The sequence below is a fragment of the Bufo gargarizans genome, chromosome 5, assembly GCF_014858855.1.
Source record: "Bufo gargarizans isolate SCDJY-AF-19 chromosome 5, ASM1485885v1, whole genome shotgun sequence".
Taxonomy (NCBI): domain Eukaryota; kingdom Metazoa; phylum Chordata; class Amphibia; order Anura; family Bufonidae; genus Bufo; species Bufo gargarizans.
In genome coordinates this window covers 3,554,074-3,572,877 of record NC_058084.1, presented here as the reverse complement: position 1 = coordinate 3,572,877, position 18,804 = coordinate 3,554,074, and the positions used below count along the sequence as shown (strand labels likewise).

Below are 18,804 nucleotides of genomic sequence, written 5' to 3'. Positions count from 1 at the left end.
TGGTATCACTGTAATCGTACTGACCTGATAATAAAGAGAACAGATCAGTTTTATCTCATAGGGAACGCTGTAAATACAAAACCCATAAAACTATAAATGTGGTATCACTGTAATCGTACTGACCCGGAGAATGAAGGGAACAGGTCAGTTTTATCTCATAGGGAACGCTGTAAATACAAAACCCATAAAACTATATAAATGTGGTATCTCTGTAATCGTACTGACCCGGAGAATGAAGAGAACAGGTCAGTTTTATCTCATAGGGAACGCTGTAAATACAAAACCCATAAAACTATATAAATGTGGTATCACTGTAATCGTACTGACCCGGAGAATGAAGAGAACAGGACAGTTTTATCTCATAGGGAACACTGTAAGAACAAAACCCATAAAACTATATAAATGTGGTATCACTGTAATCGTACTGACCCGGAGAATGAAGAGAACAGGTCAGTTTTATCTCATAGGGAACACTGTAAGAACAAAACCCATAAAACTATATAAATGTGGTATCGCTGTAATCGTACTGACCCAGAGAATGAAGAGAACAGGACAGTTTTATCTCATAGGGAACGCTGTAAACACAAAACCCATAAAACTATATAAATGTGGTATCTCTGTAATCGTACTGACCCGGAGAATGAAGAGAACAGGACAGTTTTATCTCATAGGGAACGCTGTAAATACAAAACCCATAAAACTATATAAATGTGGTATCGCTGTAATCGTACTGACCCGGAGAATGAAGAGAACAGGACAGTTTTATCTCATAGGGAACGCTGTAAATACAAAACCCATAAAACTATATAAATGTGGTATCTGTAATCGTACTGACCCGGAGAATGAAGGGAACAGGTCAGTTTTATCTCATAGGGAACGCTGTAAATACAAAACCCATAAAACTATATAAATGTGGTATCTGTAATCGTACTGACCCGGAGAATGAAGGGAACAGGTCAGTTTTATCTCATAGGGAACGCTGTAAAAACAGAACCCATAAAACTATATAAATGTGGTATCGCTGTAATCGTACTGACCCGGGGATTGAAGGGAACAAGTCAGTTTTTTTTAATAAGATAACACATATTACTGGTGTCTATATGATCATATATTGTGTCTGTGAATAAAGCAGTGATATGTAGAGGAGCTTTCTGAGTAGATATCGGTGTGGTTACGCTATAGTACATAGTGTATATGATATGGAGATGCTAGGACACTGCTCTCCCCTCAGCATGTCTATACTTATAAGATAACACATATCACTGGTGTCTATATGATCATATATTGTGTCTGTGAATAAAGCAGTGATATGTAGATGAGCTTTCTGAGCAGATCTCAGTGTGGTGGAGCTATAGTACATAGTGTATATGATATGGAGATGAGCTTTCTGAGCATATTTCAGTGTGGTAAGGCTATAGTACATAGGGTATATGATATGGAGATGCTAGAACACAGCTCTGCCCTCAGCATGTCTTTCCTATACCTATAATTGTGCTGATTTCACCCTTTTCAATGCAAAGGTGAGATCTTCAGAAAATCTGCACCAAATCCACTCCAAAAACTGAAAGTAACACCTGCAGTTTCTGGTGCAGATTTAGTATGGAAACGCACAGAAATCCGCACAAAAACCATGCAGACTTTGTGATTTGATACCAGCGCCCATGTGCAGGAAGCCTGAGGGGTCACATACTTTTACTGCTCGCAGTCATGTCGCATCTTTTTCAGCAATATAGAAAAGTCTCATATTTGTGACTAATTTTTTTATTTGGTTCTTTATCTCCTTTTAGTACTTGTGAATATCTGATGTAGTTTTAGGTCAAATTTAGGCAGAAATATAGAAACTTCTGGTTCACAAACTTTCCAGCTCCGCTGTAGCATGCCCGGAACCCTAGTCTGGGTGGCTGTGGGATCCCAATGGCTGAATATATAGTTCGATGCGGCGTCCTACATCTTACAGTTAATATGGGAACCTCTCTTTGTCCCTTCTCAGAGTAACGCAGTGTAAATACAAGAGGATTGGCTGTCCGTGGCAGGGTCCATACCACGAGTTGACCGTGCATGAGTCCGAGTGCTGTCATCCCACCAAGACCGGGAACGAGCTCATGGAGATCCTGGATGAGATGGACCAAAGCCACAAGAAGGAGATGCAGTTGTACAACAGCATCTTTGGCCTGCTTAGCTTTGAGAAGATCGGATACACAGGTAGGCTGGTACTTGGCGCTGCATGGATGTTCTCAGTCACACGTGGGTTGCCCGCCAGCGGATGACACACACGTGTTCTCTGTGCATGTCACTCTTCTGCTTTGTAGGTGTCGCTGTGCAGCAGAACCTGTGAAGAGCCTGGGTACCATGTGGTAGTCCAGCCGCCTTTTTTGTTGTAGGGTAAGTGTCACCAAGGACATGAAGAGGGGCAGCTGTCACTGCGAATCAGCTGCTGATCTTTATGACGTCTCCTTGCTGGCACTGTGTACCTCCTCCGTGCGCAGTGTAGTTTTCATGGGGCGGCTGAGCGCTCTGTCTTGTCTTTCTTTGATGTTGACAACCAGGATCAGAAGATGATGGAGAAGCCCCTATGTATAAGCAGCACTGGGCCCCACATTTGCAGGCAGTGCTCCCCCTGGTTACCCTACCCCCTTCAACGAGTCAGGCCGGTCGGATTGAGGATGTTTTGTCTGGTGGGAGGTAAGGCTGCTCTGTTCTATGGTGTGGATCAACCCTACAGCCGGAGACCCTACAGAAGTGACTGCTGCCACCACCCAGGAGAACCGACAGTAAAAGGGCTCCCCGGAATAAATTTGCAGGGTGCACTGGGATTGGTAGGGTGGTGCTGCTGTGTTCTCTAGGTAGGTACATCTGTGTAGGGGCAGGTTGTATCCATTAGAGGCTACATGTCTTCTCCCTGCTGTGCTCTCCAGGGTCTCTCTTGTTCCTTCTCTCGCTAATGAGATTTGGTTCTCGTGGGTCTCTCGGCATTCATAGTGCTAATGATGGGGGTCACCAGGTAAGTGTCAGTGCGACCTTCTACTACGTTTGCTCTTGACCTTGTACCGTTGCCTCCTTCTCCAGTGGAATGGACTTGTATGTTGGTGGAGGTCTGTAAATTCCTGGCTTGACCGTGACGACGCTGGGACTGTCTTTACCAGTATTCTGACCTTCTTCTCTAGTTCTGTACCTCCATCTGCTTGGAATAAACTTGCTTTATTATCTAAAATGGACCTGTCCATGTGTTCTGCGAGATGTTCTCCTGCCTAACACCAGCTGTACGTCACCGGAGGAAGAGCACAGGGAGCCCGTTCCCTCCACCAGATGCTGGAGTCCTGTTAGTGAATATTGCGCAGTCTGTTTGGTGCACACCCGGTGCACTCATGTTTCATTACCCTGTCTGTTCTGCTTGTCATTGCCTGTTTAGTTAGTGCATTCATCTCCCTTTCCCCTTTTATGAGGCAGGGCATTGCAGAAGCCACCGCCAAGTGTTCACCAGTAACAGGTAACATGGTGTAGTCGGGGGAATGTGCCGTAAATCCCTGCACCCGATAATTGCTGCTCCTTTCTCTCTCCCTTTTCCTCTTGTCTCTCCTCCTGTTACAGAAGTCCAGTTCCGACCTTACAGAACAGATGACTTCATCACCCGCCTGTACTACGAGACGCCGCGCTTCACCGTGCTCAACCAGACCTGGGTGCTGAAGGCCCGTGTCAACGACTCCGAGAGGAACCCCAATTTGTCTTGCAAGCGAACCCTCTCCTTCCAGCTCATCCTAAAAAGCAAGATCAACTCCCCAATGGAGTGCTCATTCCTGCTGCTGAAGGGCCCCTACGATGACGTGAAGATCCACCCGGTGATCTACCACTTTGTGTTCACCAATGAGAATAATGAGACGGAGTACGTGCCGCTGCCCATCATAGACTCTGTGGAGTGTAACAAATTGCTGGCCGCCAAGAACATCAACTTGCGGCTCTTTATATTCCAGATCCAGAAGTGAACCACCGTACTTACCTCAGCCTTGCCCCTGTCCAGACCCTCCGGGTCACACGTGTCCGCAGCTGGAGAGTCGGCGAGGAGTTTGTGTTACTTTTTAATCAGTTTGCTTTTAATTACTTTGTAGTTTGCATGTGTCTGCTAGAGACGTCTCCTGCATCAGTTCCGGTCCCCTAATCTTTCTTTCTTCCCTCCAGCTTTTCTGTTTGTCACGGTTTCTATCAGTATTTTTCGGTTTGAAGTGTTAGCTCTCTGTTCTGCCCGTGCCGGGTGGTGGAGAGGGAAGGTCTGCCGTGAGCCGTCTCCAAAGGTGGCGGTCTCTTCGGTTCTTGTTTGATGACCCGGATCTTGTAATGCTGACTTCATCATGGCCGTCATGGGTAATGGGCGAATAGGCCTGGATGAAAGGCCACCACTGAAGGGTGGAGGACGCCAGTCATGTCACACACGCCAGTCATCCAGGACTCCTCCCCAACACAGTGTAGTCTAGGGGATTCTGCATGACACTGATTTTCCCAGTCTCCGCCCCCTTATCTCACTCCACAGGCTATGTTACAGCTAAGCTCCGCCCATGATCTTACTCCACAGGCTATGTTACAGCTAAGCTCCGCCCATTATCTCACTCCACAGGCTGTTACAGCTAAGCCCCGCCCATGGTAGGGAGCATTTATCAGATGTCGGCTGGAAATGATGCTTCATGGGACTAGCTCGTAAGAATCGACCTATACATTCCCAGCCGGATCCCTCTCTGCTGTCTTAACTCGAGGTGGGGGAGGTGTCCTCGTGCCAGACTATCTGGTGACCGGCGGGCTCCTTTAAGGGGATGCGTATAGAGCGCAGTCTGCAGTGGGTGGAGATGAGCGTTACTGTAGGTAACACGGGTTCAAGATGGCGGAGAGAATGTTACAGCTTGAGATGGAGGTGGCTGGACAGCAGTTTAGTAGATCTAATGATGGTGATTTAACCCCTGCAGGGACATAGCCTTCTAGACGTCCACGTGTCTGCACTTCCTGCCCAGGCTGTTGTGCGCCGCCATGTTATCTCTGTCTATCAGTCTGTCATCACGCTGCCTTGCTCCTGGAGCCTCATTCTGTTAGTTTTAATTAGTTGTGAGTATAAATGTCCCAGGGCTGGATCGTGCCCCAGATGGTGGGCAGAAGGTCTGGCCTCAGGGTCTCGGCCTCTGTATGTTTTATTTTATTTTTGGCTGATAAATAATAAAAATGGTTCCTCAAACCACTGGCTGCTGTGCTGTCCTCTGTGTCCAGCCTGATCCTCCCGACAAGGGGGCTGAATAGACAATGAGGGTTACCTTCCACCTCCATGAAGGTGACGGGGCTCCTCTGTGTCCGGCCAAGACGTGATGCAGAGGATGATGAGGGTTGTTTTTTCCTATATGAGGGTGACCAGACCGCTCTAACACGGGGTCTGGTGGGACGCTGCTAACACGGGGTCATCAAATGTGATATAGAGGAGTAAGATGGTCTTCCACCTCTGAGGGTGACTAGGCTTCTTTGTGTATCTTCTCACACTACTGGCACCGGGCCTTCATATGTGATATAGTGGATGATGAGGCTTCTCTTTCACCAGTATGGGGTGACCAGACTTTTTTGGAGATCAGTCTTACAGTGAAGAGTTCCATACAGTAAACATACCTATAGTCTCATGACTATTTAGGTAAAGAGTCCTATACTCTTACTGCTTACATTAGAGCCATAGTGTCACTACTTGTCCAGTATAGAGTCCATAGTCTCCCTGCTCTTACAGTATAGAGTCCATAGTCTCACTGCTCTTACAGTATAGAGTCCATAGTCTCACTGCTCTTACCGTATAGAGTCCATAGTCTCACTGCTCTTACAGTACAGAGTCCATAGTCTCACTGCTCTTACAGTATAGAGTCCATAGTCTCACTGCTCTTACAGTATAGAGTCCATGGTCTCACTGCTCTTACAGTAAAGAGTCCATAGTCTCACTGCTCTTACAGTAAAGAGTCCATAGTCTCACTGCTCTTACAGTAAAGAGTCCATAGTCTCACTGCTCTTACAGTACAGAGTCCATAGTCTCACCGCTCTTACAGTAAAGAGTCCATAGTCTCACCGCTCTTACAGTAAAGAGTCCATAGTCTCACCGCTCTTACAGTAAAGAGTCCATAGTCTCACTGCTCTTACAGTATAGAGTCCATAGTCTCACCGCTCTTACAGTAAAGAGTCCATGGTCTCACCGCTCTTACACTAAAGAGTTCATAGTCTCACTGCTCTTACCGTATAGAGTGCATAGTCTCACTGCTCTTACAGTACAGAGTCCATAGTCTCACTGCTCTTACAGTAAAGAGTCCATAGTCTCACTGCTCTTACAGTAAAGAGTCCATAGTCTCACTGCTCTTACAGTAAAGAGTCCATAGTCTCACCGCTCTTACAGTACAGAGTCCATAGTCTCACCGCTCTTACAGTAAAGAGTCCATAGTCTCACCGCTCTTACAGTAAAGAGTCCATAGTCTCACCGCTCTTACAGTAAAGAGTCCATAGTCTCACTGCTCTTACAGTATAGAGTCCATAGTCTCACTGCTCTTACAGTAAAGAGTCCATAGTCTCACTGCTCTTACAGTATAGAGTCCATAGTCTCACTGCTCTTACAGTAAAGAGTCCATAGTCTCACTGCTCTTACAGTACAGAGTCCATAGTCTCACTGCTCTTACAGTATAGAGTCCATAGTCTCACTGCTCTTACAGTATAGAGTCCATAGTCTCACTGCTCTTACAGTATAGAGTCCATAGTCTCACTGCTCTTACAGTACAGAGTCCACAGTCTCACCGCTCTTACCGTAAAGAGTCCATAGTCTCACTGCTCTTACAGTAAAGAGTCCATAGTCTCACTGCTCTTACAGTATAGAGTCCATAGTATCACTGCTCTTACAGTATAGAGTCCATAGTCTCACTGCTCTTACCGTACAGAGTCCATAGTCTCACTGCTCTTACAGTACAGAGTCCATAGTCTCACCGCTCTTACAGTATAGAGTCCATAGTCTCACTGCTCTTACAGTAAAGAGTCCATAGTCTCACTGCTCTTACAGTATAGAGTCCATAGTCTCACCGCTCTTACAGTAAAGAGTCCATAGTCTCACTGCTCTTACAGTACAGAGTCCATAGTCTCACTGCTCTTACAGTATAGAGTCCATAGTATCACTGCTCTTACAGTATAGAGTCCATAGTATCACTGCTCTTACAGTATAGAGCCGATAGTCTCACGGCTCTGTCGGGGGGTAATAATTAAATTAAGAATTATTAATTATGGTCATAAAATAATTAACCATAAAAATTTTTTTATAAAATTTGTCATAAATTCGTAAAATTATGACCTGGTGAATTGTAGACAACCTAATTAATACAATTCACATCTGAGTCCGACTATTTCCTCAGATAAAGAAGTTCTGCATTTTACAATAATACACAGGTTTATAAAATATGCAGATTTATTGGTTATAAACATATATAAGCAAACGAATATTTATAGACTTAGGCCTCTTTCACACTTGCGTTGTCCGGATCCGGCGTGTACGCCACTTGCCGGAATTACACGCCGGATCTGGAAAAACGCAAGTGAACTGAAAGCATTTGAAGACGGATCAGTTCAGTGTTACTATGGCAGCCAGGACGCTATTAAAGTCCTGGTTGCCATAGTAGTAGTGGGGAGCGGTATACTTACAGTCCGTGCGGCTCCCGGGGCGCTCCAGAGTGACGTCAGAGCGCCCCATGCGCATGGATCACGTGCCATGCGATCACGTGATCCATGCGCGTGGTGCGCCCTGACGTCACTCTGGAGCGCCCCGGGAGCCGCACGGATGGTAAGTATACTGCTCCCCCGCTCCCCACTACACTTTACCATGGCTGCCAGGACTTTAGCGTCCCGGCAGCCATGGTAACCATTCAGAAAAAGCTAAACGTCGGATCCGGCAATGCGCCGAAACGACGTTTAGCTTAAGGCCGGATCCGGATCAATGCCTTTCAATGGGCATTCATTCCGGATCCGGCCTTGCGGCAAGTGTTCAGGATTTTTGGCCGGAGCAAAAAGCGCAGCATGCTGCGGTATTTTCTCCGGCCAAAAAACGCTCCGGTCCGGAACTGAAGACATCCTGAACGGATTTCACTCCATTCAGAATGCATTAGGATAAAACTGATCAGGATTCTTCCGGCATAGAGCCCCGACGACGGAACTCTATGCCGGAAGACAAGAACGCAGGTGTGAAAGAGCCCTTAATATAAAGCATTACAAGCCTAACAATACATGTGAGTGGAAATAACCTGTCACATTATAACCAAGCTATTATCAGGTTAGGATATCAAAGTATGAACGTAAGTTATAAATATCACCTCTGTTCGGGGAAAACCTCATGATATCAGGACGGGCATGTCTAATCCTAGACCTCAATATGGAACGCTGAATACATTCTGCCCCCTCTAACCAACTACACGTCACATGACTTCAGTCATAGGCAAATCCATCCAAGGATATAACTTAGAAGAGATAACTGTGTCCTTCCGCCCCATCCTGGACTATTTTCACACATATAACTTTGGTAAGACCATTAAATAACAGGGATCTAGGATCATTGCTAGATCATATCTTAAATGGGAAGGACTCTTTCCTGTGGGAATCCACCACTTAGCTTGGCGAAGAATATATATATCTAAGCAATTATTTAATGCTTTGCTAGATTATGAGTCTTGATTCTTCTGCAGGTAGAATGAAGTCTCACAATATCCTAAGACCACATCTCAATATGGAGATAGATGATTAATTAATATATTTATTTATTCGCCAATCTAGATGGTATAATTTCCCCACATTATCAAATTAGTCTTAATAAAATGAAATATCATTTTCTGTGTCTCTTACCAAGTCCTAGTAGGAATCTCACTTCTGCTCCTAGGAAAGCTGGGTGGTCCATCATAGCACATCTCACCATGGCTTTCATCCTGATAGACCCCTCTAGAGAGCTCAACTTCTCTTCTCTCTCTTCTTTTTTGTGTGTGTCCTCTTTCTTCTGTGTGTGGTTTATGATCACAAACTTATCAGTTAGACACCCCTTCCTAGTTTGGAACTTTCCAATCATTGTCGGATGGGCGTGACCATTGATAAGAAATATGACATCATAACCTTACCCAGAATGCACTTTTGCTACTGTTGTAATGTCACCTACTCATAGCTAGGTGGCACTGCTGTGTAAGCTATTTGCATCATAGTATAAAAGGGTTAACTTATGTAAGTCTACATAAAACGTATTTTGATACATTTGACCTTAAAAGCTTTAATTCAAAGCTATAGGGATTAATTCTGACACTTGTAGCAATTAGAGACAGACCTCTAGGCGTCTCTCTGAATGTTTCTAACACTGTTGATTTATGGATCATAAATAACTTCAATGGCCTTGCTTTCTCACAGAGATATCAGTACATCCTCTGTCATACCAAAGAGGTGAATAATTGTTACAAAACACACATCTTCACAGACACTCTTTTAGAGACAAAGATTCTCCTAATGAGAAATATATATAATATACTGGATACATGTTGTCTTCATAACATATAACAGTATAATATAATATATATTATATGTTCTACTGATTGTCTTATGCTAAGGACTAAGGCTCATTAAATGAATACATACATATTATCTATTTTGCTTCATTAACCGCTACAGGACCGCCGTACGCAGGATCGCGTCCTGGCGGCGGCCCTGTTCCTCCTGGATGCGCCGGCGCGTCCTCTCGCGAGACGCAAGATTTCGGTCAAAGCCGGCCCGCGCATGCGCATCGCGGGTCGGGAAAAGTTCAAGCACAATTTCGTCACCAGCCTGCCAGCCAATGATCGTTGCTGGCAGGCTGGCGATTTTTAAAATCTTAAATCAGAAGCCATTTAAGACCTCTTTCACACTTGCGTTGTCCGGATCCGGCGTGTACTCCACTTGCCGGAATTACACGCCGGATCCGGAAAAACGCAAGTGTACTGAAAGCATTTGAAGACGGATCCGTCTTCAAAATGCGTTCAGTGTTACTATGGCAGCCAGGACGCTATTAAAGTCCTGGTTGCCATAGTAGGAGCGGGGGAGCGGTATACTTACAGTCCGTGCGGCTCCCAGGGTGCTCCAGAATGACGTCAGAGAGCCCCATGCGCATGGATGACATGCCATGCGATCACGTCATCCATGCGCGTGGGGCGCTCTGACGTCACTCTGGAGCACCCTGGGAGCCGCACGGACGGTAAGTATACTGCTCCCCCGCTCCCCGCTACACTTTACCATGGCTGCCAGGACTTTAGCGTCCCGGCAGCCATGGTAACCATTAAGAAAAAGCTAAACGTCGGATCCGGCAAAGCGCCGAAACAACGTTTAGCTTAAGGCCAGATCCGGATTAATACCTTTCAATGGGCATTAATTCCGGATCCGGCCTTGCGACAAGTCTTCAGGATTTTTGGCCGGAGCAAAAAGCGCAGCATGCTGTGGTATTTTCTCCGGCCAAAAAACGTTCCGGTCCGGAACTGAAGACATCCTGATGCATCCTGAACGGATTTCACTCCATTCAGAATGCATTAGGATAAAACTGATCAGGATTCTTCCGGGATAGAGCCCCGACGACGGAACTCTATGCCGGAAGACAAGAACGCAGGTGTGAAAGAGCCCTAACATTATATTTGTAAATATGATGTGTTATATGGCTGCCCTGCTCCTCTGCTGGTCCTTTTCGTCGGTTGGTCTCAGCAGAGGAGCACACATCACAGTGAGTAGCACCAAACACTACACTTAGCCCCAGATCACCCCCTGCACCCCAATTAACCCCTTCTTGCCCCTGTCAATCACTAGTGAAACGGAAAAGTGATCAGTGTAAAGTGTCACTTTTTTTTTTCACTGATATTGACTGATAGGTTTTAGGATAGTTTAGGTCCCTTGGTTAGGTAGTTTAGCGATCGGTTAGCGCCCAGCCCACCGCAGTCACTGATTCGCTGATTAGCGTTTCGCTAATCAGCATTTGTACTTTTATAGTATCTGTAAGTGATCAGAACTGATCCCAGTCAGATCTATAATAGTATTAGTGTCACCTTAGCTCGCCCTCCACCCAAAACCCTGATCGGTCGCCCACACGTGCGTTCACCCACGCCCGCCCCGCCGCAGTGACAAAAAATATATATATTTTTTGATCACTGCACATTCACTGCACAATATCAGTTTTGATATTTTTTATCAATCGCAGCGGCCTCCGGTACTTCGCTAGCCTCCCATTTGTAAGACAGGCTTGCTTTCTTTCTTGGGTAGTCTCAGGGAATACCCCTAAATCTAGTAGTCCAAATGTCTAACAGGGGGTATTCTTCTGAAGAGGCCTACAGGCTTCTGACCCAGTCGGATGAGGAATGGGAACCCTCATCTGATGAATCCAGCGGGTCAGAATACGAACCTGTAGAAAGCAGTAGCAGTCTGACCCAAAGTTCGGACGAGGAGGCTGCGTGTCGCTAGACCGCAGGTTGTGCAGGATCCGCTTCAAGGGCAGCAGAGTGGGGCTGGCGCTGTCGGATTACGTGGTGAGGCATACACCAGCAGCGCAGCCCTCCCTGGACCTAGTACCAGCACTGCCGTACAACCTGGTGAAGTGGCGAGCACCAGAAGGGCAGTTGAAGGTGGCACGAGCAGTAGTGACCCCGTCGCAGCCACCGCACAGACAGGCCCGTAGAGCCCCTAGAATCCCAGAGGTGCTGGCAAACCCTGATTGGCAGTCCCCAACTTCAGCCGCACCAGTAGTTCCCCCTTTCACCGCCCAGTCTGGAGTTCGGGTTGAGACAGCTCAGATCGGTTCGGCCCTGGGATTTTTTGAGCTGTTCTTGACTGCGGAGCTCTTGGACATAGTCGTGGCAGAAACAAATCGGTATGCCACTGAATTTATAGCCGCCAACCCGGGAAGCTTTTATGCCCAGTCTTTCTGGTGGAAACCAGTCCAAGTTTCCGAATTTAAAATTTTTCTGGGCCTTCTCCTCAACATGGGTCTAACCAAAAAGCATGAATTGCGGTCATATTGGTCCACAAACCCAATTCATCACATGCCCATGTTCTCTGCTGCCATGTCCAGGGCACGATTTGAGGCCATCCTGCGTTTCCTGCACTTTAGCGACAACACCGCCTCCCGTCTCAGAGGCCACCCAGCTTTTGACCGGCTCCACAAAATTCGGCCCCTCAGACCACTTCAACCAGAAATTTGCAGATTTGTATACCCCAGAGCAAAACATCTGTGTAGACGAGTCCCTAGTACATTTTACCGGGCGCCTTGGCTTCAAACAATACATCCCAAGCAAGCGCGCCCGGTATGGGGTCAAATTGTATAAGCTCTGTGAAAGGGCCACAGGCTATACCCACACATTTCAGATCTATGAGGGTAAAGATCAGACCCTGGAGCCGGTCGGTTGCCCTGACTACCTGGGGAGCAGTGGGAAGACAGTCTGGGACTTGGTGTCACCCTTATTTGGCAAGGGGTACCATCTTGATGTGTACAATTTCTACACAAGTGTGCCCCTCTTCAGGCATTTGTTCCTAGAACAGATTGGCTGCTGTGGCACCGCGCGACCTAGTCGCCGAGGCTTCCCCCCCAACGGCTCGTTACCACCCGTCTTGCAAGGGGGGAGAGGGCTGCCTTGTGTAATGAAGAACTGCTTGCGGTGAAATGGAGAGACAAGTGTGACGTTTACATGCTCTCCTCCATTCACACAGACACGACAATACAAATTGAACGAGCAACCCGTGTCATTGAAAAGCCCCTCTCAGTCCACGACTATAACCTTCACATGGGAGGGGTGGACTTCAATGACCAGATGTTGGCTCCTTATCTCCTTTCCCGCAGGACCAGACGCTGGTATAAGAAGGTGTCTGTATAATTAATTCAATTGGCTCTGTATAATAGTTTTGTTCTCTACAGTAAGGCTGGGAGAACTGGATCCTTCCTCAAATTTCAGGAAGAGATCATCGAGAACCTCCTGTATGCAGGAGGTTCCGTGGCCCCATCCACCAGTGTAGTGAGCCGTCTACACAAGCGACATTTCCCCAGTGTCGTTCCTGGTACCTCAAACCGACCGCCACCCCGAAAAAGATGTCGTGTCTGTAGCAGGAGTGGAATAAGGCGTGACACCCGCTATTTCTGTCCTGACTGTCCTGACCACCCTGCCCTATGCTTTGGAGAGTGTTTCCGGAAGTACCACACACAGGTACACCTAGCATAGGGATCACATCTCACAGGACAGGCACACAGGGCTATTAGGGCCCATTCACTCACAGCTGCTGCAAACCTCTCCTTTCACCTGGGACAAAGTGCATAATGTACTTCGCCACATCTTTGGGCGATTTGCGCTTTGCACATTGTCCCATGGGGAAGGAGAGGTTTGTCCTATAAAGGTAAAAAAAAAAAAAAAACACCAGTAAGCAAAAAAGTTAACGTTCAGTTCAAAAAGTTAAAGTTTATATGTTCTGTTCAAAAGTTATTATAAAGCTAATAAAATTTATTGCGTTGCGGCCTGTTTTTTTTTTTTTTTTACCTTCCAGGTGGACCAACCGATCGACCAGCTGCAGCACTGATGTGCATTCTGACAGAAGCATTGCGCTGCTGTCAGATTACACAAAAGTCAGTGTATGCGGCGCTGCAAGACGAGATTTCTCCTCTGCAGTAAAAGATACGTTTGCCGAGGCATATGAGCTGAGGAGGCGGTGGTGTTCATATGCTTTGGCAAACACTTTGTATATAAAAAAATATAAAAAAAATCCCGGCAATGATTTATTTATCCACATCGATTGATGTGAATGAAGAAATCGGGTTTGCCAGGGCATACGAGCTAAGTGGGTATGGATGTAGGGCGGAGCTCCTATGTCCTGGCAGACGCCTTTCCCCTCCTTTTTTTTTTTTGGCAGAGATTTTTTCATCCACATTGATCGATGCGAATGAAGAAATCTGTGCCGTTCATTTGTTCTTTCAGCCCAGAGGCTGAACGGAAAAAAAAATCTCATTACCCGTATGCTCAATATAAGGAGAATAGCAGAAACTCCTAATGCTGGCCATACATGTAATGATTGCGGAGACCCTCAAATGCCAGGGCAGTACAAACACCCCACAAATGACCCCATTTTGGAAAGAAGACACCCCAAGGTAATCGCTGAGGGGCATATTGAGTCCATGAAAGATTGAAATTTTTGTCTCAAGTTAGCGGAAAGGGAGATTTTGTGAGAAAACCCAAAAAATAATCAATTTCCGCTAACTTGTGCCCCCAAGTTTTTTTTTTCGATGAACTCGGCATGCCCCTCATTGAATACCTTGGGGTGTCTTCTTTCCAAAATGGGGTCACATGTGGGGTATTTATACTGCCCTGGCTTTTTAGGGGCCCTAAAGCGTGAGAAGAAGTCTGGGATCCAAATGTCTAAAAATGCCCTCCTAAAAGGAATTTGGGCCCCTTTGCGCATCTAGGCTGCAAAAAAGTGTCACACATGTGGTATCGCCGTACTCAGGAGAAGTTGGGGAATGTGTTTTGGGGTGTCATTTTACATATACCCATGCTGGGTGAGAGAAATATCTTAGTCAAATGCCAACTTTGTATAAAAAAAATAAAAAAATGGGAAAAGTTGACTTTTGCTGAGATATTTATCTCACTCAGCATGGGTATATGTAAAATGACACCCCAAAACACATTGCCCAACTTCTCCTGAGTACGGCGATACCACATGTGTGACACTTTTTTGCCGCCTAGGTGTAATGACCGGCGTCACGCACAGGGAGGGAAAAGGGAAGGCCCTGCCCAAGGGAGAGGTTGTGACCCCTGACTCACCTTGCGGCTGGCACCTGACTGCCCTGACGTCCCTAGACGGGTTCCTCACCCGTGCGGCGATCACGTGCCTAAACCCTGGCTTCCCCTAAGATGAGCCCTAGGTAGTGAACGGGGCGGTGGGATCGCTAGTCCGCACCACTGACACTAAGAGGGAAACACCAGGGAGAGGACAGACAATACAGACAAACACATAGACCCAGGTGGGCGACCACAGCAGACCACAAAGGCCTAACAGGGATCCGGAGGGAAACGTTCTGGACCAACAACCAGGGAACGCAGCAACACAGCTCCAGTGGGTCAGTATAGAAGTCCAGGCAGGAAGCTCTATATCTGGCAACCAGAGAAGCGTGAGAGGGGAATATAAGGAGGTTGGGAGTGCTGGACAAGGAACAGCTGAGGAGGAGGAGCTACAGATCCCTGAGTGAGCCAAAAAGGGTTGCAAAGCAAACCCAGAAAGCTACCATAAGGAAACAGCCCTATCTTACATAGAGCGCGCAGCCAACCGCTGTGACTTCCTGACCCCGGGTATAACGAGTCAGGCGTGGCTCTTGACACCCTCGTGACAGTACCCCCCTCTCTACGAGGGGCCTCTGGACACTCAGGACCAGGTCTCTCAGGATGAGAGGCATGAAAAGCCCGAACTAGCCTGTCGGCGTTTACCTCAGACGCAGGAACCCACATTCTTTCCTCGGGACCGTAACCTCTCCAATGCACCAGATATTGAAGAGAGCGGCTGACCCGACGAGAATTAACAATTTTGGATATCTGAAATTCTAGATTACCATCCACAACAACAGGAGGGGGTGGCAGCGGTGACGGTTCTAGAGGTGGAACATATTTTTTGAGTAACGACTTATGAAAGACGTTATGGATTTTAAAAGTCTGAGGTAGCTCCAGGCGAAAAGCCACGGGGGTTGATGATGGCTACAATTTTGTAAGGGCCAATGAACCTAGGAACCAGTTTCCAAGAGGGAACCTTTAATTTAATATTCCTAGTAGACAACCACACATAGTCATTCACTCCTAGGTCCGGACCTGGCGACCGTCTCTTATCAGCCATGCATTTGTATTTACCTCCCATATTTTTCAAGTTAGCGTGCACCTTCTGCCATACCGATGAAAGAGATGACGAAAACCGTTCCTCTTCGGGAACCCCAGAAGACCCCCCCCTTTGAAAGTACAGAATTGGGGATGAAAACCATATGCACCAAGAAATGGTGACTTGCCAGTGGATTCCTGACGACGATTATTTATGGCAAACTCGGCTAACGGTAAATATGATGACCACACCTCTTGGATTTCAGACACAAAACATCTTAGATATGTCTCCAGGTTTTGGTTGGTACGCTCAGTCTGTCCATTCGACTGAGGATGGAAAGCTGAGGAAAACGACAAGTGTACCCCCAAACGGGAACAAAAAGCTTTCCAAAATTTAGAAATAAACTGGGTACCCCGATCCGAAACAACATCGGAAGGGACCCCGTGAAGCTTCACGATTTCACTGATGAACACCTGAGCAAGAGTCTTAGCATTAGGAAGTGCGGGTAACGCAATGAAGTGTACCATTTTGCTAAACCTGTCCACTACTACCAAGATAACTGTTTTACCCGCAGACAAAGGTAAGTCAGTGATAAAATCCATTGACAGATGTGTCCATGGTCTATTGGGAATGACGAGTGGTAGTAGAGACCCTGCAGGACGTGTATGCGAAACTTTTGCGCGCGCACACGTAGAACAAGAAGACACAAAATCCAATACATCCTGACGCAACCTTGGCCACCAAAAACAACGAGACAATAGCTCCAAGGTTGCTTTACTACCCGGGTGCCCAGCAAGTGCCGAATTATGATGTTCCTTTAATAATTCGAAACGTAGGTTCAACGGTACAAACAATTTCTCTGAGGGGCAAGAGACCGGGGCGTCCCCCTGGGCCTCTAACACCTTCCCCTCCAGAGCAGAGTGTACAGCAGAGACAACCACTCCTCTTGGTAGAATGGGTACCGGATCACTAACATTACCCCCTCCAGGGAAACAACGAGAGGGGTGGACTGCCCCCTCTAAAAAGTGACGCCATTCTTCAAACGCTAGTTTAATAGCTAACAGTTCCCTATTGCCAATATCGTAGTTCTTTTCTGCTGCAGATAGTTTTTTAGAAAAGAAAGCACAAGGACGCCATTTGCCAGGAGACGGACCCTGAGACAGCACCGGCCCCCACTCCCACCTCTGACGCATCGACTTCAACAATAAAAGGCTGGGAGACATCAGGTTGGACTAGTACAGGTGCCGAGGTAAACCTCTCTTTTAGAGAGGAAAAAGCAACTTTAGCGGCGTCAGACCATTTAGAAAAATCAGTCCCCTTCCTAGTCATGTCAGTAAGGGGTTTGACAATAACTGAACAATTCTTAATGAATTTCCTATAGAAATTTGCGAAGCCCAAGAACCGTTGCAGTGCTTTGAGGTTCTCAGGAAGATCCCAATCTAAAATTGCCTGGACCTTCCTAGGATCCATACGGAAACCTGAAGCAGATAATAGATATCCCAGGAATTGTATCTCCTGAACGGCGAAGACACATTTTTCAATTTTAGCATATAATTCATTCGTCCGTAGGACCTGCAGTACTTGTCTGACATGCTCCTCATGTGTTCTCAGATCAGACGAATAAATTAAAATATCATCTAGGTATATTACCACAAACCTGCCGATAAGATGACTAAAAATGTCATTAACGAAATGTTGGAAGACGGCAGGAGCATTGGTCAGACCGAAAGGCATAACTAGATCTTCATAATGCCCCTCAGGGGTGTTAAAAGCTGTCTTCCACTCATCCCCCTCTTTAATACGAATCAGATTGTAGGCCCCCCTAAGATCAAGTTTGGAGAACCACCTAGCACCCGCAATCTGGTTAAACAGGTCCGGAATGAGAGGAAGAGGGTATGGGTCTCGGATGGTTATCCGGTTTAGTTCGTGGAAATCTAGGCAAGGGCGCAGGCCCCCATCTTTCTTTTTTTTTTTTTTTTATAATTGTATATTTATTAAAGAATGAAGAAATGACAAAGCATATTCACAACAGATCTATGCACATTAGTACAAGACATAAGGCACAACATACGAAGCACCAAATTCACAGTAACCTAGGCAGTAATAACATTCAGTAATATTCCACAAGATAAAGAGGAATGTCAATCATTAATATAACAATAAAGCGCACAGATGAAAAAAAAAAAAATACTGCGTCTATCTTTAAGTAGTCCATTATAGGACCACTGAATAATAACAGGACAAGGGTAACGACAAGAACAAAGACACAAAAGGGGGGGTGGGGGAAGATACCCTAATCTCAGTAACTCTCTAAGGATGCCTAGTAGCCCAGTAAACGTCCCAGGGATCCCATATGGCATTGAAGAGAGCAATTTTGTCCTGAAACAGAGCCGTAGAGTATTCCAGGGTTCGGACTTCCGTCACCCTAGCGTACAAATCAGAAACCCTGGGCGGTTCGGAGCTTTTCCAACATCGAGAGATTAGACAACGGGCTGCTGTAAGTATCATTAGTAGCAACTTAAGTGTGTGTTTTTTAATTTGACGAGGTACCACATTGAGCAGGAAGGACATAGGGTCAGGCTGGATCTCCACCGCGAAAATATCACTTAGAAGGGTGCCCACTCCAGTCCAGTAGGGGCGTATCTTGGGACAGTCCCAATAGATATGAGGCAGTGTACCCCTATGTAACCCACACCTCCAGCATACACTCGGAACTACCGGATTCATTCTATGAAGGAGGTCAGGAGTGTGGTACCAATGCATCAAAATTTTATACTGGTTTTCCTGGTGTAGAACCGCCAGTGAGGATTTCGCTGCCCTCCTCCATACAAGGCGCCACAGTGTGTCCGGCAGAGTCATCCCCAGGTATTCCTCCCACCGAACCATGTAGGAGTGCCGTTGGACCCGATCAGGAAAGGGGCACAGTAACATGGAATAGATTCCAGAAAT

General features: G+C 46.5%; 1 protein-coding gene across 1 annotated transcript; it reads left to right on the top strand.

Annotated features, from left to right (window-relative positions):
- The first annotated feature begins 1,963 nt into the window (after positions 1-1,963).
- On the top strand, positions 1,964-5,216 carry CYHR1 (cysteine and histidine rich 1). Its single transcript, XM_044293804.1, has 2 exons — positions 1,964-2,202; positions 3,589-5,216. The coding sequence occupies exons 1-2, from the start codon at positions 2,103-2,105 to the stop codon at positions 3,978-3,980; spliced, it is 492 nt and encodes a 163-aa protein (XP_044149739.1). The 5' UTR covers positions 1,964-2,102; the 3' UTR covers positions 3,981-5,216.
- Positions 5,217-18,804: the final 13,588 nt, after the last annotated feature.

Coding starts and splice junctions, on each gene's coding strand:
- CYHR1 (XM_044293804.1), top strand. CDS start 2,103: ATGGAGATCCTGGATGAGATGGACCAAAGCCACAAGAAGGAGATGCAG. Junction 2,203..3,588: donor TGAGAAGATCGGATACACAG/GTAGGCTGGTAC, acceptor CTCCTGTTACAG/AAGTCCAGTTCCGACCTTAC.